The sequence below is a fragment of the Sitodiplosis mosellana genome, unplaced genomic scaffold (assembly GCF_009176505.1).
Source record: "Sitodiplosis mosellana isolate CC-2019 unplaced genomic scaffold, AAFC_SMos_1.0 Smas_scaffold_6226, whole genome shotgun sequence".
NCBI classification, from domain to species: Eukaryota; Metazoa; Arthropoda; class Insecta; order Diptera; family Cecidomyiidae; genus Sitodiplosis; species Sitodiplosis mosellana.
The window spans coordinates 15,458,745-15,483,428 of record NW_022601467.1 but is presented as its reverse complement, the minus strand read 5'-3'; the positions used below and the strand labels follow the sequence as shown (position 1 = coordinate 15,483,428).

At 36.6% G+C, this 24,684-nt stretch overlaps 3 protein-coding genes across 6 annotated transcripts in view; 1 reads left to right on the top strand and 2 right to left on the bottom strand.

Annotated features, from left to right (window-relative positions):
* Positions 1 to 14,747, bottom strand: part of LOC129578170 (uncharacterized) — a 110,730-nt gene extending 95,983 nt beyond the window's left edge. For both annotated transcript variants that reach the window (XM_055466341.1, XM_055466343.1), the window contains exons 1-2: positions 14,138 to 14,747; positions 5,798 to 6,308 (exon numbers count right to left, since the gene is read on the bottom strand). In XM_055466341.1, coding sequence (XP_055322316.1) covers positions 5,798 to 5,970 — 173 coding nt within the window. In that variant the 5' untranslated portion in view covers positions 5,971 to 6,308; positions 14,138 to 14,747. The remainder of the gene's footprint in view (positions 1 to 5,797; positions 6,309 to 14,137) is intronic.
* Positions 14,748 to 14,887: 140 nt separating this feature from the next.
* Positions 14,888 to 18,896, bottom strand: LOC129578175 (adipocyte plasma membrane-associated protein Hemomucin). The gene is made up of 4 exons (XM_055466352.1): positions 18,761 to 18,896; positions 17,248 to 17,453; positions 16,924 to 17,090; positions 14,888 to 16,517 (listed from the first exon to the last, which is right to left on the bottom strand). The coding sequence occupies exons 1-4, from the start codon at positions 18,874 to 18,876 to the stop codon at positions 15,429 to 15,431; spliced, it is 1,578 nt and encodes a 525-aa protein (XP_055322327.1). The 5' UTR covers positions 18,877 to 18,896; the 3' UTR covers positions 14,888 to 15,428.
* Positions 18,897 to 19,124: 228 nt separating this feature from the next.
* Positions 19,125 to 24,433, top strand: LOC129578172 (SH3KBP1-binding protein 1). 3 transcript variants are annotated; one of them, XM_055466348.1, is made up of 9 exons: positions 19,125 to 19,427; positions 19,595 to 20,013; positions 20,135 to 20,448; positions 20,567 to 20,830; positions 20,929 to 21,756; positions 21,838 to 21,957; positions 22,799 to 23,067; positions 23,159 to 23,498; positions 23,624 to 24,433. In XM_055466348.1, exons 2-9 carry the CDS (start codon positions 19,958 to 19,960, stop codon positions 23,809 to 23,811), a joined length of 2,379 nt encoding a protein of 792 aa, XP_055322323.1. In that variant the 5' UTR covers positions 19,125 to 19,427; positions 19,595 to 19,957; the 3' UTR covers positions 23,812 to 24,433. The 3 variants fall into 3 exon arrangements, with proteins under 3 accessions (XP_055322323.1, XP_055322322.1, XP_055322324.1); XM_055466349.1 differs by having other exon boundaries at positions 19,300 to 19,427; positions 19,495 to 20,013; XM_055466347.1 differs by having other exon boundaries at positions 19,211 to 20,013.
* Positions 24,434 to 24,684: the final 251 nt, after the last annotated feature.

The following is a 24,684-nucleotide window of genomic DNA, read 5'->3' as shown; positions in this document are numbered from 1 at the left end:
AAACAGAGCAAAATAACAACAAAAAAAAAAACAGAAAAAACGCCAGTTTCAAAAAGTGTACATTTTCACTGTGAGCATATCCTTTCGAGGAAGATTTATTCGAATTTCGTTACTTGGAAAATTTTCACATCCACAACATAAACACTTGACTCAAAAGTAAACAATCTAACTAAAGAAACGGGAAGTAGCAGACGAAATAAGGCGAATTAAAATTGATGTCAATTCCATTACCTAATATCGTCGTGTGTGTATGTGTGTGTGTGAAGGAGCCGAACAAATTGCAATGGGATCAGTGACAATACGTCATCAATTGACCTTTGAATCAACATATATACATATTTACCGTTGACATCCTTTGAAAAACAGCAAAAAAAAAAATTTGAAACTCCATCATGCACGGGGTGCGAAAATAAAACGGAACAGCAAATGCTTGAGCAACACTTCGTCTTGCATGACGATTGTTGACGGTTACTATGTGCATATATGAAAGATCGCAAACAGACGATGAGTAAATGATTCGGTGCAAATAAACGAGTGCATAAAACGCGCACAACGAGAAAGTCAAGTCGGGTGAGAGAGTATGGTACTGAGGAAAAAAAAATAAACTCGCAGAAAATTGACACGTGTGAGTTTTTCCTATAGAAAATGAAAACAGAAAAAAGAATAAATCTAGAAAAAAAATAGCACTGACTGCGACCAGAGCACGAGACGAAGTAGCGAGAGTACGGATACACTTTTGTTTCTGTAGAAGATAGAAAAAACAATGATAAGAAAAAAAAGGCTGTGAGAAAAACGCTGCAAAACAAGCAACATTGGAACAGTGTGGCAGTGACGACGAAAAGAACAACAATAAGACCACCACCACCGCTACCACCATCGGTCCGAGCGAGAAAAAAATGGTTTTTCATATTTGTGTTATTTGGCTTGAATGATATAAATGAATAATTTTTCTATCGTCGCATCTCTCTCATATGGTTTGCTGCAAAAATGATCGCAAGCGAGAGAAAAAACGTGATTGTGTATTCACAGCTCAAAGGAGCAGGAGGAGAAAAAGGGAGAAAAATTAAATTGTTGGCCCTTTTTTTGAAGCTCGTTTCATCGTTATTTGTTTCCACTTCTCTTGAGCCACAGAGTATTTCGTCGCGGTCACATCGTCTACGCTGCAGTTCGTCATCATCATGTGGCTGATAACATTTGCCACGTTGTTCAAGTTCGGACGCGCATTGCGTTCAGATTTTTCCTCCCTTCCACACGGCTTTCACTCACTTTCCGTTATTCTTCTTTTGTTTTTCAAATATGTACCATGACGCCATAGCCCAAACGGGAAGTTCGCCGACGTTGGAAATATGGCAGTGGCACAAATACAAATAACGAAAGCAAAAAAAGTGTTTTTATTTGTGTTTCAGCAACGAACACAATAGCAAAGAAAAACAAAAAACAAAAAAACTTATCGATGAACACATTAAAGTCGAAAAAAAAAATTACAATAAAGAAAAGGGCTATTCTTTTATTCAACGCGTTCAATTTACACGCATACATTACACATCCATTATTATACGTGCTGCTTCCACTATTCCATCATTTTAGTGTAGAAATTGTTTCGAACGGCACGCGAAATGAAATGAATAAGATTTATTTTTTCTCTCTCTCTCTCTCTCTCTCGTTTACTCTTTTGCTGCTTGGCTCCGCTTCTGTGACGCGCCACTGGCACCGCGCAGCACATGGCCGGATCTTCACTCTCGTTACATGTTCAATTATAAAAATGTGAAATGTATCAAGTCATTAACATGCACATCTTCCACACAGCGTCTGCATTTCGTTTTGCGCTCATTTCACTGGAATATTTGAATTGTTATTCAACGGAACTTTTAATGCGGAAGGGGAGCATAATTTTTTAAAGCTTTCGCATAATTTTTTCTTGCCTTCTTGCAACGTGTGCTGTTTATATGAACGATGAATTTTTTCTGCCATTTATTTCTTGTGTACTTTGTTTGTTGTTGAATTTTCTTTACTTTTTTTCGGGAAACTTGTTTTTCCCTTCTAGATGATGGTGTATGTGTGTGTGTGTGTGTGTGTGTGTGTCGGCTCTTTGTGATTTTCGAAGTTAGCTTCGCTGGTGTTACCTTTTATTTCGATTTGGCTTTGGGCAATGCTTACCGTGAGATGCTTCGCATTTGCTGTAATAATAGATATTGCCTTGACGAACATTAATAAATACCCGTGCAGCAGTATAAAGCATTGGTGTGGCGTGTAGAGCCTTAGATTTCTTTGGCTTAAACAGACTTCTTTCTGCTCTCTTTTTTTACTTTTCTTTTTTATCTTCATCACTGCATAAAAATCAAGTGAATGTGAGAGAGAGAGAGAGAGAGAGAGAGAGAGAGAGAGAGAGAGAGAGAGAGAGTGAGTGAGAGTGAAACAGTTTTGCCAAGTCAGGTAAAAATTCCGTTGTTTGACTTTTAACCACACTTCTTCTCTGATGGCACACAAATGGCTATAAGGAAACAGTTTGGCGCTGAACGAAGAAGAAGAACAAAAATAAAAAGAAACGTAGACACGAGAAAGAGATCTTTGAAAAGAATTGGCACGCGCAAGCTACCAGGATTTATGTGTATTTTCGTGAGTTTGTCGTGTTTCGTTATTCGTTTCTTAACGATTGTAAATTTAATATTCGAAAATCCAAAGTTTGAATGGATGGAATGATGATGATGGTGATGGTAGCAGCGACAGCGATGGTGGAGGCAATGCATAGCGATAAAAAAAAAAATTTCGGTTTCAATTTCGCCGTTCGTCGCTTGAATAAGTCATATTCCATTATTTCACACCAAGTACGTCGGCACATGCACAACATACAGAAGAACGCGTAAGTAGACGCGACCAAGTAATCACACTGTTGCAATTTCTCAGCTCTCTCTCTTTGTTATATCGCTGTGGTGTTGACGATGCTATCGATGGATATTATTCAAATTACAGGAATAGTTGACTGTGTTTCTTCTGGCATGTTGTTGTTTGAATTTTGCGGAATATATCAATTAGAGAGAGAGAGAGAGAGAGAGAGAGAGTGGGTATATTTCATTGGATGGCATCAAATGCGAAACAGTGCTTGAATTGAATTACGTCTGAGCACGTTTTGCTGTTCACTATTTATATTCCACAACAGCTGATAGCATTAACCATTTCACATTTTAGCGAAATATAGTAAATATAAATTTTAGCACGAAAAGACACTTGCTCTACTGGCTGATGGTGGTTCTATTGCTGCCTACGCGACTGAATGTACATATATGTGTGCCTGTTTGTTAGCGTGAGTGTTGAAATACTTAGTACATTAACAGCACATAATCATTTTATCTATTTAAGATGGAATTAACTTGATGTTTCAGCTGCAAATTAAATAGCAATTTTTATTTAGGCAACAACATGCGATGAACGCTGACGCAAATGATGGTATTTACAATGCCAAAAATGATGCATGCAATCCGTTACACGATGATTTTATCTGCAGGCAAGAGTGTGTTCATTCTGCCAAATATCAAAAGCTTTAATATTCTGTTACAGTTCAGTGTGTGTGTGTGTGTTTTTGTACTCCTTTTTACCGTTGGATTTGTTTTCAGGGATATTGCACTCGTTTCGAGATGAGGCCCTCTTCATGAGGGAAGTAAAAGATTGTGCAGGAACGTAGCCTATTCAAACACAGCGTAAATTGGCGTTATAGTAAAAAAAAAAATAGGACGATTCAAAGTCAAATAAAGTCGATTCCATTTGATTATCATGTAACTCGTTACAGACAGTCGGACGGACGTGAGAAAAGCCATAAATTGCGTTAGAAAGCCAACCCTTGAGGAACAAAAAACGATTTATTCTTTTTTTTTCATTCTTCGTTATGCTGTTATTTAATTACCCGTTTTTGCGACCTTGGATGCCAGAAAAAACGGGTTTCGCTTTTCATCGTGCTCCGTTTGTCGAACACATGGGCATTTTATTGAGATGTATTGTTTTTTTTACTTGAGATATTTCATTTCGTTGGTAAGATTGAGAGAGAACAGCAAAGTTAGCAGCAAATAAATGACAAAACAACCGAAAAAATCAACACCCAATGAATAACAAAACTCAACAGCATGGAAAATACCAATACAACACATTGATTTTGATGGGTCTACGCTTGTTTTTTTCCCTTCATTTCTTCTTCATCGTCGCTTTTTTTCGTTTTGTCTTTTTGAAGCCGACGGAAACAGATCGAATATCCTTTGTAAATTTTTCTCGCCTTTTCCCCAATCCTAAACCCAATGCACGCCATGGTGTGACACATTTTCACTTTTCATAAGCGTCCACTGAGAAAAACAATGAAATGAATAATTCATTACATCAACAAAACTGATGCATTAAGCAGTATTTGACCTAGCTGTTCACACACACTCGATATATTATTTCATGAAAACGCGTTATTTCTTTCACTTCGGATAAACGGTACACTTGGAACTCGGTTTATGTGCTCTTCATCGTGATTGCCCTTTTTAGCACTACATGAAATGTAGAGCTACTAATCTGCTTATTTTTTTTTTCTTAATACTTTTTGAGTGAGGAAACAAATTATGGTGAATTTGAATTTTATGCTCATATTTTTTATTTAATTTAAAACAGGTGCACTAACGATAAATAAGTGCACAATATCTCGAAGCGCCAATCAAATTTTTATTATCAAATGTTGTTTAAAAATTACATTATTTTTTCGCATAATATTTTCTGAGTCTTGGACAGAATTGAAGTGATTTTAGATTCTAAGCTCATATTATTTATTTAATTTAAACCAGTATATTTCAAAATAGAAATGAAACCAAGGTCTTGTCATTCATTTTGCAAATAAATACACCACAGGCCATAAGTTTGGATACCCCTATGAATGAATTTGGCCCAAAATTTTTAAATTTCAAACCGCTTGTCCGATTTCAACATGCTATACGTCGTTGGAAAGGTCTTGGAGAGTACGTATCATTTTTGGTATTAAACATCAAAATCGGCCAGCTTTTGGCCAAGATATGGCTGATTGAAGATTTCGGCCAAAAATTACAAACGGCCATATCTTGGCCAAACGCCGGCCGATTTTGATGTTAAATACCACAAATCACATCTACTTTTCAAGACCTTTCAAATGGAGTATATTTCTTTTTAATCCGATGGCCCGTTTAAGACTTCGATTTTGGCTCCCACAGCTCAAAGGCCAAAAGATGGCCATAGGCCGGCCAAATGTTATCTTCCAAATCATCCATTTGGTCAGAATTTCGATATATTTTCATATCCAATACTAAATTTCAAGTGAAAATGTTCAAAAAACGTAGAAACAAACGTTTCATAGGGATATCCAAACTTATGGCCTGTGGTGTATATTACTTCAAAGTTACTTCGATGAAATACATTTTATGTAGTGCGCCCAAAAACAGTTTGTTGTGAAACAACAAAATAGATTAAGTAACTAAAAACACAAGAACGCAGAGCGGAGCAAAGCGAAGCTCTGCGGTCTTGTTTTCTCCTCTCTCTCTTTCTCTCTCTCTCTCGCTCTCCAATGAGGTGGCATTTGATATCATTTTGATATCCATAAATATGATGAGGCGATAAATGCTGCCTCATAATCAACGCCGACGGGGGGGAAAACTATATAAAAAGTCAAAAATCTTCTCTTCTCCACTTCTCTCTGAGGAGCGAGACTGAATTCAATCGACATGAATTCCGATGCTAAATTTGATATTGAACCGATTCAACTGACTAAACTAAAATCGGACTAAAAATAGGTACTAGTACTTACTGTCGTTCCTTGCGCTGTTGTCGCTTCTTCTTGAACGCCTTTTTTACGCGTAAGATCAGGAATGCAGCACGATCAATGGACAATGATGGTGGTTTTTTCTCGTCGCCATTTTTTTCCGCTTTCTCATTCTTATCACCTTTTTCATACGTTTTCTTCGTTGTGCCATCGTTCATAGTTTGACCCTCTAGGGTCTGACGAACACAAGCGCCAAGTGAATTCACCTTTACTCTTACTCAATTAATAATGACTATTTTCTCGTTGTTCTGTTTTCTAATTTCTCTTCCTCTCCCTTTTTCTCAACGCATGCTCCAATAACATATATCAATAACACACTTTGTATTGTGATAAAAAATAAAAGGAACTTTGAAATTTACACACGAAATACGCTTCGATTATTTTTATTGGGTGTTTAAATCAAACACTACATAAATTCCGACACCAGATTGAATAACGTAAACATTCACGATCTGTCTTTGGTGTATTGCGTGTTCCAAAATGTCATTCGAATAATCTGTCAATCGGAACGAGACAAAAAATATTCGATTTATTCAACTGATAAGGAGAAAAAATGAACAAAATTATTTGATTTATTTGTGGGATAGAATTCTAATGGATGGAACTTGAATGGAAATGATGGTGAATTGTGTTCTCTTTTTTATCGTCATTTGGATTATAATTTTCGATTTGGTCGTTCATTTTTTGGTGATTCAATTTAATTGAATGGGATCAATAGAACTGCCTTAATTAATTCCGCTATTTTTTTTTTTTTTTTTTTTTTGTATGAGCGCATGTGAGTGAGTTTTTGGCCACTTCATTTGTATTAACCACCGAAATAAATTGAATGCGGTATTATCATTTAGCTCTTCTGAATGGTGAAAAAAAAAGTTTTTACACGATCGCATCCATTTAGTACATGGCTTGAACATAATTGTATATGTACCGAATAAATAGAATACCTTTGCGGGAAACATTAGCGTGAGCATAAAAAGCACATCCAAAAACCGTTCATCTAATCCATATAAAAAGTTCCGGTTGATGTGCCATACAAAAACTTTACGATTCAATCCATATCATCACAACGCATAATGTGTTCATCATTCGCTTAGGAAACGGGTGTTTGTACCATGTAAGCAATCATATAATTGTAAACCTTTAGGGCAATCATCAAAGTTATTTACACTAGATATTTGCCTATGCGATGCCATATTCTACAATGTAAATTGAAGCGTTGAGATACTGAATGTGATCGATAAAGTGCCATCGCAAAGTGCGATATGCGAACTTTTTCATTTGAAAAATAGAATTTAAGTGTAAGTGGGCCTAAGTGTAAAGTGAAATCATTCTTTTTAAATTGCGTCAGGTGCCATATATTCTTAGCATCTTCCCCCTTTTTATCTGCCATATATATAATACTGGATCTTCAGTTTCGACGATGACTTTATTTTATGGGTTTCGTTTAAATTCAGCGTTTCATTTGCTGTATTCGCAATCAGATCATGTTGCTCATGTACAGCGATAGTATCATAGACTCAAAGCCGAAAAATCTACACGTATACTGTGCGCGTTGATTCAACGGTGCAGATAAGAAAATCCAACCGAATATCATAAACTCATATATATAGATATCGTTTAAGAAACACACTGAAAGAATGTATGCATACGCAAATCGAATTATATTCGCGTGCCTAATCGGGATCGTGCGCATTGTTGGTGAATGGCATGCATTTTAACGGACAAAAGAGAAAGAAAAGGAACCAAGAAACAATGGCCGTACTCATGATTGAAATGGGACAATGTGTGTGTGTGTGTGTGTGTGTGTATGTATTGGAATTGGCATTGACTTCAGTCGTCTGCTCTTTGTTCTGTTTGGCTGGCCGCATATAATCTCATCGCATCGGATTACTTCGATCGCCGGAATCACAAAAAGCGATTTTAGCGAAATCCGAAGAGGGAGTACCTATCAGCATAATAATGTTCCGTTGAAAGCTCTACCGCTTTCTTTCGCGGTGAAAACGACGACGGCAACAGCAAAGAACGCCAAAATCACAAAGAGTTAAACACGCACGGCGGTGAAAAAGGCGGCCAAAATAACAGTGAAGAAAGAAAATATTTTACTGCTATTTACATTCATATATGACAATTTTTTGTATAAATACAAACACAAACTCGTAAATTGGCATTACGTAGACAAGATACATCGCTTTGCTAGTGTAACGATGATTGTGCATTGTTTGCCTATGCCTACAAGTGTGCGACAGTCATTCGCCCTCGCCCTCTCCCTCTCTCTCTATGCTTTTTTTTTACAGAGTCTTTACTTCGTTTGTCACGCATATTTGAGCATCTAAAGCTCTACGTTTACAGAAACAAGCACTGAGCCCATTTGCAAATTTTGCTACTGCTTTTTTCCCTTTCGTTTGACATCGCGCACATGCTTTAATTTTTCTATTTGAGAAAATACGACAGATGTGTATGTGATTTCGATCTTTTTTTACAAAAGTTGATTGTTTCCCCTTCTTCAGTGGGAATTCCACACCAGAATCCAGCATTGTTTGCTTGTGAAAATTCTGTGTGTGTGTTTGTGTGAGTTTTAGTCTGTGCTTGTGTGTGCTTTTGTTTTTCTTCTGCTAGATCGAACAATCAGATTTTAGCTTCAGTAGGAATAAATCCAAAAAAGGAGTAGTAGTAAAATTGCCTGTGATGTGTTGGACGATGTGCTATCAGTAATATCTGAACACATATGAACTTTTTATGGAAATTATTTTTTTTTTCCACATGAAAAACATTATCTCATCGATTTGTGTATCGCTTTCGCATCTTATCTCGCTCATTTTGACCAAATAGTATTTGGCCATACACTAGATGTCATTTAACGAATCGAAGAGAGAGCGAGAGTTTGAGGCAGAGACTGATTTTCAATGCGTAGGCTACCTTTTTTTTATTGTCTCTCATTCATTTGAATTGCAAACGAAAAGTTGGAAAGGCTTTTGGAAAATAAATCATTTAAAAGAATTGAGACTTCAAAATCAGTTGGCTTTCGGCCGGAACACATTTTGGTCGCCTATAAATCTATGGTTTAAAATTGTCCGAATGTCTGATAAAACGTTTGCTTAAAAACAAATGGCACGAATAAAAGAAACCTTTTAAATACATTGAATAAGCATTCGGCTTGAATCCAATCGGAAAAGAATGCTAATTTTCTTTCATTTCACAAAAGGATCAGGCGTGGTGAACCACGTTGACCATTCTATCTCTGTGATCCACACTGTGTGCGTTAAAAAGTTGAAGTTACCCCATCGTTTCTACTTTATTTGCCTATAAATCACAATGACAATCATTTTTGCTTTTAATTCAATTATTTTCTTCTGTTCACCGTGCCAAAACTACGACAACAGCCTTATGCTTCGGGCGGATAAACTCAAAATCTCCCCCATCATATCTGACAAAAAAAAAATAAGATCCGTTTGAAAAATGTTCATTATTGAACGAGTTAATTGGGTGTATCTTTTTGGGGATTAACTATAACGGGCAGGATTTTTATCTTCATCCAATCCAATTGATTCATTCAGACGATACAAACTATGTTTTTGTCCGCCAATTTTCCAGATCGAAAAAAAGTATGAGTATGAGTGTGTATCAAACCAGCAAGCAGCTAAATGAAAATGAATGTGTATAGTCATTCAGTCAGTCAGTCGGGCATTAAGCTCTTATCCATTCGAAATGTTTCGTTGAAGTCTTATTCTGGGAGTTGCTCTTAAATCAATATATAATTAAATTTGGTTGTTGTTTTTCTCTTCTTCTAAAGAGCAATTCATTTGGAGCGCTTGCCGATAAAAGCCATTGGTGAAAACACACACATACACATACATACCAAAATTAAATAAATACGAAATCATTGCTATTAATATCTGTGTATGTTGATGAATGGGGCCGATGGTTTTTCAACAAATCAATTGCAATGTTTGTCCACCTTCTACTTGTGAATTGGTTTTTGGGCTTCTATTTTTCTCACTCAATCATGTTGTCGATGCAAGTTCACAGGCTTATGGCCATTTTCTCTGTGTAGCAAAGCAATCGGAGAAAAACACAAACAACATACCAATAGCCAATTGTCAACAAATTGATTTTATTATTTGATTTTCTTTTCGATCTCATCACCGACACCGCTATCCCACTCACCTCAATTTTTCGACGAATTGCCTGCGCTTTTTTTCACCTTCCTCTCACCTATTTCATGTGAATTTGATTGAAAATTCATTTTATTCGGTGACACGTAAGCACTTTTAATTTCAGGCCGGTGAAAGAGAACACCGCTTATCGCATTGGATAAAATACGCACGTCCAGAAAGTTGCACAAGGGCACACGGACATCGTCAATTCATGCATTTATGATCTGTCCATCCGATTCTATCCGTATAGGCACGATGTGTTTTTTCTCTTGTTTGCTTTAATTAAGTCGTAATGCACATCGATCGTGTCAGGTTTTACCTTATCTATTGAGATGTCAAGTATGTGATTGGGAACCATGTCCAAAAGGAGACATTGAAATAATATGAAATAACGCCATCCGATAAGCAAGCTCGATTGATCGCACAACTCAAGATGCTGTCGCTTGTATTTGTAGTCAATTTCACTGCCATTGACTAATTTCAAATAATTTATTCAGGTTGATTCGTATTTTGTCGACTAGTTTTACTTTTAAATCTTCAGAGATTTGGTGCTACATAGTGACTAGACGTTGCAAAAAAAAGGGGATAGAAAAAAATGCATAAAAACTCCAATATATAATCGTTCGTTTTGACGAAGATCTCAAAATTGAATCATCCGGATTACAGAAGCACAGCAGTGTTACGATAGCATGTATAATGCTATAATGGTGAATCAGTCATTTATTTAACTTTTTAATTGTCGATTGCTCTTTGGAGAATGAGAGTGTGAGTGCTCACACCCACTTATCTAATGCAAACGACCAAGCTTTATATCACACCAGCCTATTGGACGAATGCAGGAAAGAGAACGAACGCCTACACTTTCATTCGAATTTACACGAGCTTCATTGCGCGCTCAATCGCTCATTTGCTCGCTCGCTTGCAAACAACACACACACTCACACACCAGAGTGAAAACGAACAGCAGAATACCATCAGGCCGAAGACCAGACACAGACAAGGAAACGCACGTGCATCCAAATGTTTTAGATTTTAATCCACAATTTAACTGCATGAGAATCGTGTGCTGTGCCTTTCTCTCCCACTCACTCTCGATCTCGCTCTCTTTTCATTCGGATTCAGCTGTCGATTCGCGGAAGCAGCTATTTGCTGTTGCAAAAAGCAATGCGTGGCATATGTGTAATGTGAGAATGAAAGTGTTCTGTCTATGCTCTCGGATATTTATTTATACTTGACGGTGTAAAGGCTGTTTTCTATCTGTTTTGTTTCCGTTTCTCAGTTTATTTTCCAACAATTCGCTTGTGTTTGTATATTTCTCTATTTTGAGAACGAAACGCAAAGTGTGTGCGTGTGTGCTGTTGCTTCCAAACACACACACACACACACACACACACACACACACACACACACATGCACACATAACCAGACTCTCTCATTGCCACATCGAAATAAAGAGTGCTTTATATTCGCAACGATAGCATCTAAACCACTTTATTTACCGACAAACTCAAACGGATTAATGTACCAAATTGAATTGAAAATCTGCATAGTGCAGATAGCACAAGCAGCAACAACAGCAACAGCAGCCCGTTGAGTTTTTACCCGCACGAAACGTGATTAAACTAATAAAACGAATGCGCCGAAACGAAAGAAACCATACTTAAAGCCAAAAAATTTTAAACTCCACAAAACAGCAGTCGCTTCGTTTACTTTTTTTTTGCTCGCACTTTTCTATTTTTAACATGTATCCAACCTATGATGGTATTAAGTCACAAGAGCAACATCAACTTTTTGTTTGCCCCGTAAATAACCGCATGTGAAAAGGGAAAACTGTAGCAGCGAAAGCTTGCCCCGCTATCTCTGTTCTTACATTATCTTGATATTCTCCCAATCATTCTTGGCACACAACTGAGTTTCAACTTGCAAAAGTTGAAATAAAGTTAATATTTTTTTTATCATCCAAACTGGATGGAACATTCAAGACATGCAAAGGCTGCAAACGACATTTATATATGATGCTAAAATGAAAATGAATCATCTTTGAGCGAGGAGGGGAGAGCGAAAAATTCGTTGGAATTTCGTAAGTATTGAAGCTGGCAATCGAATTTCTCTGATCAAATGGAGCAATTGGAATTATTGAAAAGTTTTTCTACGACGTTCAGTGAAAATCATCGCGATCGTGATGTATTGCAAAGCTCTTTTTGGACACAAAAAAAGAAGAAAGACAAAATGCAGAGAATGAAAAACGACGTTTTTACGTCAGCTGAACACATGTTCAGACCGACAGAGTGGCTGTGTCTGTGCATTTTTTCTTGTAAATGTTAAGTACATCATTGTGATGTTGCTTGTGCTGGATTTTTTTTCTTTAATATTTCCAACTCCAATTAGGTAGTCAAAATCGTCGTAGCATAACGCGTACTATGACGGAAGTTCGTAGCGTTCATTGCATTTATAATGATATTTGGCGACGTTTTTCATTCGAGAAAAAATCGAAGCATGAATGATACGCACACACATACACATACCCACACCCACACTGGTGGGCGCCTGTACAATAATATGCAGAGAGAGAGAGGCGAGAACTAAAACGATAAACGTAAACAATGTGTTGACTCGCCTTTACATTGAACAGTTTATTTTGAATAATAAAAAATTATATATCCAGCCTAAAGAATACTATTCTAATACGAACGTTTATCGATTATCAATATGTGTTTTTGTCAACAGGCAAAGGAAGCTGTAAAGTTGGGAATAATTTTTTTGCTGTTGTTGTTGTTCAGGGTGAATGTGCGTATATAATATATTGTCGCTTACTGGATTGGCCGAGTTCAAGTTGATCCAAAGCATACAGCATTCGATCGAATATTTTCACACTTGTGAATCAGTTGAAGTGCTGCCTGCTGTAAAGCCTGTTTTGTCTATTTTTAATTTTCATGTCAAGTCTCCTGAATTTTACCTGCCATCCACATGCGTAGCATACGGAATACAATGCCCCGATAAATCGAAAACTTTAATTAGAAAAATGTGTTTGTTTTGTGTTTTCACATAAGCGCACGCACCTCATTAAATTACCGTTTTATCGAGAATTTTAGTGCAAATTTTGTCAGCGGTTGAATTACAAATTATGATCGTTATATCATGGTTGTGCAAAAATGTGGAAATATTGACATTGTATTTCGATTTAAATGGTACAAAAATTTACGTCTGCACATCTTGAAGAGACATAAACTGAGTGGGATTTAGATTGGTCCATTTGGCATTCAATCATTTAAATTTTACGAATGGGATAATTAAGGGTTTCTTTTTCAATTCGTCAAAAAATATGTCTAAATACCTAAAATTTCATCCTTTCTTTAAATTTACCCATTGTCTGCACCCCATATCAACGGAAATGTTTTTTTTTTAAATGCCAAACCAGTTCGACAACAAATATCAGCATTAAAAGCTTAATTTACATTATTTTACTTGGTATTCTGACTAATCCAATTTGGGGTTCGTTATTGTCATTTTTTTTTTACTCTTCTCAACTGATTAATTCAAATTAAATACTAACAATGATGAACTACGAACAATTTAATGCTATTGGCATTTAATTTGGAAGTCAGTAGGCGAAAAAAAATCCAATTCACATTTATTTTAATGAGAAATTAACTTAATTAGTGCTCAAACCAACTCACACCCACAGTCATATGCAAAAAAAGGGAGTTTCAGCGGTTTGGCTTTTTTTAAACTGCGACCAAAAATCCATTTCACGATATAAAAAAATGAAGCATAAATAAACAAATAAAATTTCATTGAAATTTTATGTCAATAAATCGGTATTGGTGGTGAACCAATTCGACTAGCTATTGGAAAAATGCAACAATCAAAATCCGTCCATTTGAATTTAATGCGCCATTTAAACGTAATAAATGGTTTGAAAAATGTTAAATTGAAATTAAAAACATTTAATGTTAATAGGTGTTTATGAGCCCGTTTGTTTTCAAATAACTGGCCATATTTATAAACATTTCATGCGAAAAAGGAAAACAAAGTTCTGTTTATTTTTTTTTCTCTTTCTCTCTCTCTCTCTCTCTCTCTCTCTCCCTCTCTTTCTCTCCATCGAACGAAACATATTTCAACTGTTATTTAAAACAAACAAAAACTAATTGGAAACACTATAATAAAAAAGCACCTTTTGTTCAAATCATCACCAATTTACAACGAACCAATAAATAAAATCGGTTGAAAGAAAGAATTTGTTTATTTCATTTGAAACTGATTCGAATTTGAAATTCGGAGGACTTTTTTCCGTTGTGAAAATTTGAAATCTAAAACCAAACTAAAATTCGTTCGAAACAAAGCACTAGATTCTCTGCTCCGCTTGTGATACAATCGCGTTGAATGTCGCGAAAGGACTGATAATATCCCTTTTGATAGCATCGCTATCGAATACCTTAAGCTACTCTGGTAGCTTGCCTCATTGCCAGCCTGTGCCGTGCCGTTCATGCGATGAATGTTGGGGGGTGTGTTTTCGTGTGTGTGTGTCTGCGTCATGCGAGCAATTTTCCATGTTTTGTACCGTTGACGAAGCGCTAGCACAAGGAGCACTACATTAGGAAGCTCCTGTTCACTCCATTCATTCGTTCGCAGGACTCTCAACAGATGACTCTCACATCGGCCACAACAACACCTGCACAATGTTTGCACACAAAATATTCGTTGCGCTATCAAGATCAATGGCCCAAGTGGTTGGCTTCTCATAAGAATATGGAGGTGGCATAGTTTTTGAATGACGAAAAATTGCATAAATTTGTTCACCACTGAAACTTCATCTCTTTTTTTTTTCAAGATCTTATTATTCAACATAAACTCAAGCATTCATTTGATTCGTTTCTTTCTGTTACGGAATATTTTTCCTGCAATGAAAATAAAACCTACTTGATTTCAACTCTGTCCAGAGTTTGGAAAAAAAACCCCTCAAAGATAGTTCGCTTTATTCAATATTTCAATATTTTGCTCATAACAAAATAAAAATGAATCGTTGCATAGTAAATTGCTCATATTTTAGTTCAGAGTATTAACGCTAATTTTCGGAAGCATTCATAGTTAATTTCAAATTGAATAGTTTGCAATGTTTTGTTATTCTGTATATTAATTTCATTGTTTATCATAAATTGTGTCACATATGTCGTCAATGTGATGGCGGTACCGGAATCGAAGAGGAAAAACGTGTTGTTTTTAAATTATGTATTCATTATTCATTATTCATTTTTTTTGCGGTTTTTTAAATTGGGAATGCGATTGCTTGGAATAAATATGTCTAGTTTAATTGCGATAAAAATAACTGGCTCATCGCAGTTGATGACGTCTATTCATGTTGATTGTAATCGGTTGGAATGAGAATTATCGTCGCATGCTGTTTTGCATCTACTGTTTTCCTTCTTTTTCGCTTCATTTTCTCACTCTCTTCGTTTTAATGGTGCTTAAAGTTCGCCTTGGGCGCCACCTTTTTTGATCACTTTTAGCTTTTCTGCTGCGGGACGTTTGGTGTCTTCGGCGACATTTTCATGGATTGGGGCCGGTTTCCTCGTTGGAGCTTCAGTTGCTGATTTCGGTGTCGTCGTTGTTGGCTTTGGTGCTGATTTCGTTGTTGGTTTAGGTGTTGTTGTCGTGGCTGGTTTTGGAGTGGTGGTTGTAGTGGTCGTTGTTTGTTTGGTTTTTGGTGTGGTCGTGGTTGTGGTTGGTTTTGGAGTTGTCGTTGTTGTGACTGGTTTCTTCGTTGTGGCCTCAACCTTTGGTGCTACTTTTGGTGTTGCCTTTGCGCTTTTGTACGTTTTTGGCAATTTCACGCGTCCCAAATACTTGTGGGCAAATGAACCCAAGTACAAATAATCACCATCTTCAAGAACATGCGCCACACCGTGCACAGACTTATCAAAACCATGCAATGATCCGATAATCTTTCCGTTCCAGTCGAGGCGCAAGATTGTTTGACGTGCTGGCGCCAAACCGACCAACGATTCAAAGTGTCCGATTTTGTGGATAAACGTTTGTGTGTAGAAGTTTGGATAAATATTTTCAACCACTTTAAATGGTAGCTCAATTAAAGCGAGAGCACGAGCCAAGAATTTACGAACAAGCGGTGCATTTGCGGCTGATTGCCAGAGTGCTGGATTTTCGCTATCGACCGATTGAACCAATGGCACCCACAAACCGTCAGCATCTGGTGTTAAATTATCTGGTATGCCCGGCAAACTATCAATGAACACATCAGTTTGGCCAGCCTTGGCACCGGTCAAATAGTAGCGTGTAAGACGAGAGGCACCAGTCTCCGAAACAACAATGAAATCTTCATTCGGCGGCAATGCAATACCATTGGCAAAGTACAATTCATCGAGGAGGAATTTGTTTTGCTTTGTAACACGATTATATCGGAACAAACGTCCGGATGGATTGGCCAAAAGTGTGTAGACACCGTCTTCAAGTTTGAAATCGGAGGCTGAATCGGTCCAGAAAATGTCGCCGGATTTCGAAACGGCAACCGAATTGAAAATACTAGCCGGTCGACGAACCTATTTATTTAAGCCGATAAAAAATGCGATTATTTATTTGATGATTTTCGGCTAGGGGAATATCACGCTCCTGAATCTTGTGAGATATTTGAGATATTTGGAATAAACATTAGTTGTATGACATATTTTCGATTATTTCGAATAAATAAATCAGATTTTTGTGGATTTTGGAGATATTTGAGATTTTTTGCATTAAATCCGAATAAATACATTTAAATATCATTCATTATCACAAAAATCCACAATACTCCGCCGTATTCACATATATCCACCATATTTCATACGACAGATTCTTAGAGATAAATTGGATTTTTTTGAAATATTTGAAATAATTTAAGCGTGATATTCCCCTAGATTTTCGGTTGAACTCAAGTAGGTATTTTGATCACTCCAAATGTTTATTTACCTTTCCGTCCAATTCCTCGGTCGGCGAGACCAATTGTGTTTTCTTTCCATTGCTCAAATTAACCGACCAAATACCATAATAAGCATCGGCAACAATCAAATTATCTCCTTGCGTATCGAATGCCAAACCCAATGGTCGTCCACAAATTTTCTCCTCAGTCAATCCCTCTGAATTTATTTCGAAGTCGAAACAAAACGAAAAATAAACAATAAAAAATAAATATTGACACGAAATTGATATTGCTTATGAAAATGCAATATGGTTTGGATTGTAATCGAAAAAATCGATGTCGACGACGACTTGATTACGAAATAAAATACTTACCGCATGGTTTTCCAAACTTAGCCACATGTGTAATATGATCGTCCGTGATTTTGATCACTTCACCGCCATGAATTGATGTAAAGATTTCGTTGCCACGCTTCAATAACGTTTCTGGCCCATGCACTTGACCTTCAAACAAACGTTCGGCATTATCTAACAAATTATTTACTTCTAACGGACCCGTTAAGTCTAGCGGTTTTGGGATTCTGTGGAATACAAATATTACCAATCAAATCATTAGTTAATGGGTATAATTTATCAAATATGAGTGAAATGACAAAATTTAGGGAAAACATGGAGACGAATCGAAGAGAAGCAATCTCTCGTTATTATCGATGGTACGTAAAGGAGTCGAAACAGCTGAGTAAACGAAAAACAAAAATTGGATTTCGTAAGATTTTGAAAATTATTTATAGACTCTATTATCATATCACTGATATTTCGGTGCTAGATGTCGTTTTTTTTTTCATATTACCAATGAATGCCACTCAAGCCGGGAAAAAAGTGTATGTGATTGTATTTATTCTTAATAGCCAATTGACAAAGCCCAAACGAACGTCTCATTAGAGTCGCTATTTATTAATTTGTAAAATAAACAATAGCAGTCTGACAGCTGTAGTAAACATTTGGCAAGAATACTTTTGATATTAGCGATATTCGTTGCGACATTCACAGCAATGAAAGCATCAAAAGTGTAGAGAGAAAAAAACAATGAGCCGGCTATTGAACATACATCAAACTCAATAAGGTATTGGGCAATTTTGTGCGACTTCATTGCCTTGACACATGTATCACCAGTTTATGTTAATGTTTTTCTTTTCGCTCATCATATCCAGTTTTTTCAGTTTATCGATCAACTGCTTTTTTTGTCTTTTTCCCCATTGAAACACTGATAATTGTAAAATGACAGCCTGAGAAGAAAAATCTTTCCTACAAAACCTGTGCGCAGAACACAAACACAGAAATTTTTTAGTTAAAAGGCAAACGGCAAATTTGCGAGCGCAAAAACCTAATATATTTACAGCGAGCGCAAAAGCATAACAGGCCTACTTATACGGAGTTTGCATGCCAGTAGGCTTGTTATACTTTTGCGCTCGCTTCAAATATATTAGGTTTTTGCGCTCGCAAATTTGCTGTTCGCCTTTTGACAAAAAAATTTCTGTGTTTGTGTTCTGTGCACAGGTTTTGTAGGAAAGGTTCTTCTTCTGAGGCCATCAAATGATTCTATGGGCGCATTCATTTTTCTCCCCAGCACAACAAAATTGAAACGTGTTACTGTCCGATGTGGCGATGTGACTTTCTTTCATTTATCGATGTAAATGAGCTCATCCAACGTCAACGGTAGAATACAATACACACACCACAAGAGCAACAACAACAACAACTTCTTGATTTCAGGAGAAAGACACATCGGCCGAATGGAATGCAACAAAAATAAAACAATAACACATCTTACAAATATTTTTTTTCGCAACCACTTTGTGATTGCTCCAAAATTGTCATAAATACTTACATAAATGATTGAAAATCAAAGTGCGTCTTAGGCGGTAAACCAGGTAACAAAACAACGATGAAAAAAACAATTAGAAAATTTCTAACTAATCGATAAAAACATTTGCACAGCCCCATTATTCCTTCGGTTTTATTTCTTTTTTACTTGATGGTTTTTTTCTTCTTCTCGTATTCGTGCTTCAATCGCTTATCATCAAACACTAAATTTAAAAATTAAAGAAAGTCAAATCGAAAGTTCTTCTCGGCAAAAAAATGAGTCGATACTCGTACGTATATGAATGTATGTATAACAAAAAAACAGATTCCAATGGGAAATTTTCGGTGTTGAAAACGCAAATAACATTGAAACGACGGAATACCACTGTACGATGATGACGGCTGCTTGTCCGATACGTGTGTGTTAGGTTTATGTTGCGGCTACGAGTAAAAACATTTATAATACATTTAAACGAATGAGAGCGAGAGAACTCAAACCATTCGCTCTCTTTGCATCTTCTTTCTTTTTCATTTTCTCCATTACCTTTTGATCTTCGATATATAAAGAGTGAACGTATTAATGCGTACGCACGACTAAACTACACATTCAAAAGTCAATTTCAAATAGTGTGGCGATTTTTCCAGCAAGAAACGGTTTGCAATGTGTGCAAGACTTAATTGCATTTGTATTGGTAATGGATTTATTTATTTCGCTTCTCTTTTGCATTTCAAAAGTGATTTCCGAATTGCTTTTTATAGATTTGAATTTGAAATTAATTCTGAATATCATTTCCGGTGAATAATCTTGAGATCATGATCCATTTTTTTCGTATTAATTGCAAACATGACGAGCGTGCAGATGTGAACACAGTATACACTGTGTGTTTTTGTGAACCAACCATCATGTCTTCCCGACCGAACTGTCATAATACATGCACATACGAAAACAGTGGTCTGTGACGTCATTTTTTTTGGTTACAAAACAACATCCATTAAAAACTATCGAGTATATACGCAAATACGAAAGGGGAAAACATACATCATTAAGTCAACAATTGTGAGAAGAGAAAAAAAGAAATTATTCAATTATCTACACAGAGAAATGGCCACGCTATTTACTTGACAAATCAAACAAATTACTCGCGAACTGGAACCATTTATTGATTCGGAGGATTTGTTTTGTGTGTGAATTGTAATTGATATTTAGCAATTTTACATTGAAATGTCGTACAACAATTACACAGGTGACATTGTTCACTTGAATGTCGGTGGGAAAAAGTAAGTGTCGACGGGTGATAATTGGTTTGAGTGAATTTTCCAAAATGAAAATCCGTATATCAATTTATGGATGGCTAGAATGAATGGTTTTGATTTTAAATTAAAATGTCATTTGGTGTAGGTTTTCAACATCACGACAAACGCTTACTTGTATACCAGACACATTTTTCACGGCACTGCTCAGTGGCCGTATATCTAGCCTGCGAGATGATAGTGGAGCCATTTTCATTGATCGTGATCCAACGTTGTTTGGAATAATTCTGAATTACTTACGCACACGCGACATTGATATCAAACAATGTGATTTGAGGATACTACGGCACGAAGCTGAATACTACAACATTTCGCCATTGGTGCGACGATTAATTCTGTGTGAAGATTTAAATCATTCATCGTGCGGTGATGTGTGGTTCTATGCACATTTGACACCACCAGGTTTGTTTCCGGGAATTGATATTTAGTGTCCCTTTTTTGAAGTTTAATTCATTTATTGAGTGGCAGAAGTTTTTGTTTTGCTTCAAAATTGTGTTAACTCTTTCTTTGTGATGTGCAGTGGTACCAGGACATGAGCTGGGCGAAACATCAACGGCAGCTGTCGCTTCAGCAACGCAAACTTCCATCACAACGAGCACTACAGCTCCTGTACCACCGCCTACAACAGTCGAAACAAATGTGTCGCAACCAGCAGCTCCAGTCGGTTCGGTCAATCAAGACATCACAGCACCAACGTCAGTGACACCAGTTCCACTGGCTGCTGGAAGTTTAATCAATGCTCGGCCAGGCTCAATGGTTCGCGTTCCGGAAATGGCCAATGGACGTAAGTCAAACATCATGCAATTTCATTTTCTTTACGAAATTCGATTGAAAAGTCGTCGTCTTCATTAACTCTACTGAAATGTAATTTCCACCAAATAGGAAGCATTGTTTATCCACACTATCGCCAAAGAGATGACTTTGATGGATCACGTGACGAATTTAACCAACGCGAAGAGTACAATTTACAAAGAGACAATTCATTTAGTAGTATCAATCAAGCGTCATCATCGCGTCATTCGGGCCATTCGCGAAATTCATCGTGGGAACTTCGATCAACGTACAATGGAACGGCACCATCTCGGAATGCCCAAGGCTGGAATGCTTCGGCACATTCTCGAACAGCGTCATTGGATCTACGACATTCGCGAAATTCATCCGCTGATCTCAACAAAATCATTCGCAATGACGTCGGCCTAGTGTTCAATCCACATCAGCAATCGGCCGGTTTCTACGATCCACTTCGAGTGCAAATAATTAAAGCGCATCACAATTGGATTTCGGCCGCATATCCACATTTTGTCACATGCTATCGGTTGAAGGACTCTTCGGGATGGCAGCTAGTATTCACATCGCCCTACATCGAAGCAACTATCGAACGATTGGCCATCAAAGTGAACTTTTCCAATGCAAATGAGAAAACACAAAGCAAAATGGTGGCAATTTCGTATGGCAGTATGATTCGATTGTGGCGAGTGTCTGACGATGGAAATAAAAGTGACGTGGGCATTTTTAATTTGAATGTTCGTGTCGAGTATTTATTTTTCATTGGAAATCAATTGGTGGCCTTGTCATCAATTGGGAAAATTGGTGTTTGGCATGCAATGACACAACACTGGCAAATCCAAGACCTCTGCCCAATTTTATCGTTCGATACAGCCGGCTCATTTCTGCTGCTCGGCTGTAACAATGGCAGCATTTACTATATCGGTATTTATTTTTGATCTTTTTTTCGTATTTGACAAACAAAAATGACCAACCAAAAAAATTGTCTTTCTCTCTCAACGACAGATATGCAGAAGTTTCCGCTACGAATGAAAGATAACGACTTACTAGTTACCGAATTATATAAAGATCCAACACTAGATCACATTACGGCAATATCCGTGTATTTAACGCCCAAAACCACAAGTAAGTATTAATCATTTTGCATGATGACAATTCGTTTTTCTAGATAAGTCTATAGAATAATTAGAGAACCCCATTTTCAAAGAATTAACAATGATAAACGAACAAAAATATATATATGTATCAACAAAACTAGAAATTAGAAAAACAAACAGAAAACAAAAACAAACAATCTACTAATCACTTGTTATCATGCCAGCACCGGACAAAACAAAAGAAGGTAAAAATTCCCATAACAAACCAACGAAACAAACATGAGATTTCAATTCATTTCGATTTTTACAACAAAAAAAAACACAAACACACAACAGACACACGCAAAATACAAAATGTTCAAAAATCCTCCCGACCAAAAAACACACACACAATATTCGAATGAGTTTCATTTTTATCGAATTTTTCATTTTTTGGATCAAATCCTTTTGTTTTTGTTCTTTTAATTATGTGAACGTGATCGAAACTTCGCTATCGAAATTCCAACAGAAATCAAAATTAGATGACATTAGAAGTTCAAGCACGTTAAAAACACAACATTTGATTATATACATATGATTGGTGCTGGCATAATTTTTTTGTACATGTTTTTTTGACAGAAAAAAGTCCTGCCTTGATTTATTATTGTTATGTTAGCTCCATACTTTACACATACACACACACACACACACACACACACAAACACACACATCCCAACCAACTCACATAATTTGCAAGAAAAGTTACACACCTTTTAGTTAGTTGTCAATTAGAGTATTGGTTTTGAATTCATTTAATTAAGTCTTTCTGTTGATGTTGTTGTTGAGGAGAATGAAAATCATTTGTAATTTGCTTGACAATTAAATTCAAGGTTTATGCGGCAATTGGATTGAAATTGCGTATGGCACACGGTCGGGTAGTGTACGAGTCATCGTTCAACATCCAGAAACAGTTGGCCACAGTCCGCAGCTATTCCAAACATTCACTGTGCATCAAAGTCCCGTTACCAAAGTCAAACTCTCCGAAGAGTTTTTGATTTCAGTGTGCAGCGAATACAATCATGTGAGAACTTGGCGTGTACCGCGCTTCAGAGGCATGATTTCAACACAGCCCGGATCAACGCCAGAGGCATCGTTCAAAGTGAGTTTGCTTGGTTTAACATTGAAAATTGTCGTTTTTTTTTGCATTTTTTGCTAATATTTGCCCTTTTCCATTCACTTTATTCGTTCAGATTGTTTCGTTGGAATCAACAGACAGCGCTTACAGTTACTCGGCAGGAAATGACTTTGGTCCATTCGGCGAACAAGATGATGAACAGGTGTTTGTGCAAAAAGTCATTCCTGAAACCGATCAGCTGTACGTACGATTGGCATCGAATGGCGATCGCGTCTGTGTTATCAAATCAATTGATGGTTCAACCATCACCTCGTTCTGTGTGCACGAATGCGAGAAATCATCTCGAATGGGATCGATGCCAAGGCGTTTTATATTGTCCGGTCACAGCAATGGAGCCATTCAAATGTGGGATCTCACCACTGCTCTGGAATTTATTCAGAAAAAGGATTCGTCGGGTAAATGGAACGAATTAATTGAAAAATGAAATGATTTTGTTGCTCAAGTTCCAATTTGAAACAGATTTTCTCTTGAAATTTATTGCAATTTAAAACTCTAAACAAAAATCCATTTCTTTACACAGCTCAATCAGTTGGAGGTGGACCAACGCCCGAGGAGCTCATTCAATTGTTGGATCAATGTGACATAAGTAACAGCCTTTGCTCAACGCCATGCATGTCACCGTGCCTCTCATCCATGTCATCCAACACAATAACACGATTGAAACAATCAAATATAGCATTTTTGAATCAAGTTCACAACAATGAATAATTCAATTTGATTTGGTTCAACCTATGCTTGGAACAGGAATTATCCACGTTTTATTCTTCTCTGAATTCGATTAGATAAACAAACAAGAGGTATACTGGATTTTTAAGGGAATTTCTGACAAAAAAAAATGTCTCTTGTCACGTGTTGATATGTTCAGAGTTTTTTCCCTTTCAAATGGCACCAAAATTTCGGATGAAATCGATACGATTTTATGAAAATGAATCTTATTTTTCTATGTTTTTTAAAGGACCAGACTGAAAATATTTAGATTAAATTGTAGCATTTTCAGCATTTTCTGTTTAGTTAGAACATTCAAATAGAATTTACATTTGTATTTAACGAGAGAGAAAAAAATGATAACCAATTCACCGCACACCGAACAATATTTTTATTTTGTGTTTTACTAGCATTTCAACTTTTTTTCGTTACACTTATTTTATACTTATTGTGATATATCAAAAGAGAAACAAATTATAAAAAAAAATTCAGCAAAAAAACAAAACAAATATTTTATTCTTGGCAACAGAACCCATGAGATTGCATTTTTATTAGTTGAATCAGATGATTTATATAACATCCCAAAGAGAAGAAAATAAAATATCATTTTTTATTTTATTTCAAATGTGGCATTTTTATTTGAATGGGCAACATTTTTTCTGTAATACATGATTGCCATTTAAAAATGTATATTTAAAGATTAAATGTCTTCTTCGATTGTATGGTTGCGAGCGATTCTTGTGTCCCCCCTTCCAGCAGCGCTGCTCAACAATTTTTTTGTGACGGATTCGGTACAAAATCTTTTACTGTTGGGTATAAAAGATGAAAGATCTCAAGCTCGATCTCATTTGTTGGCGTAGAGTCGACCGAAATAGC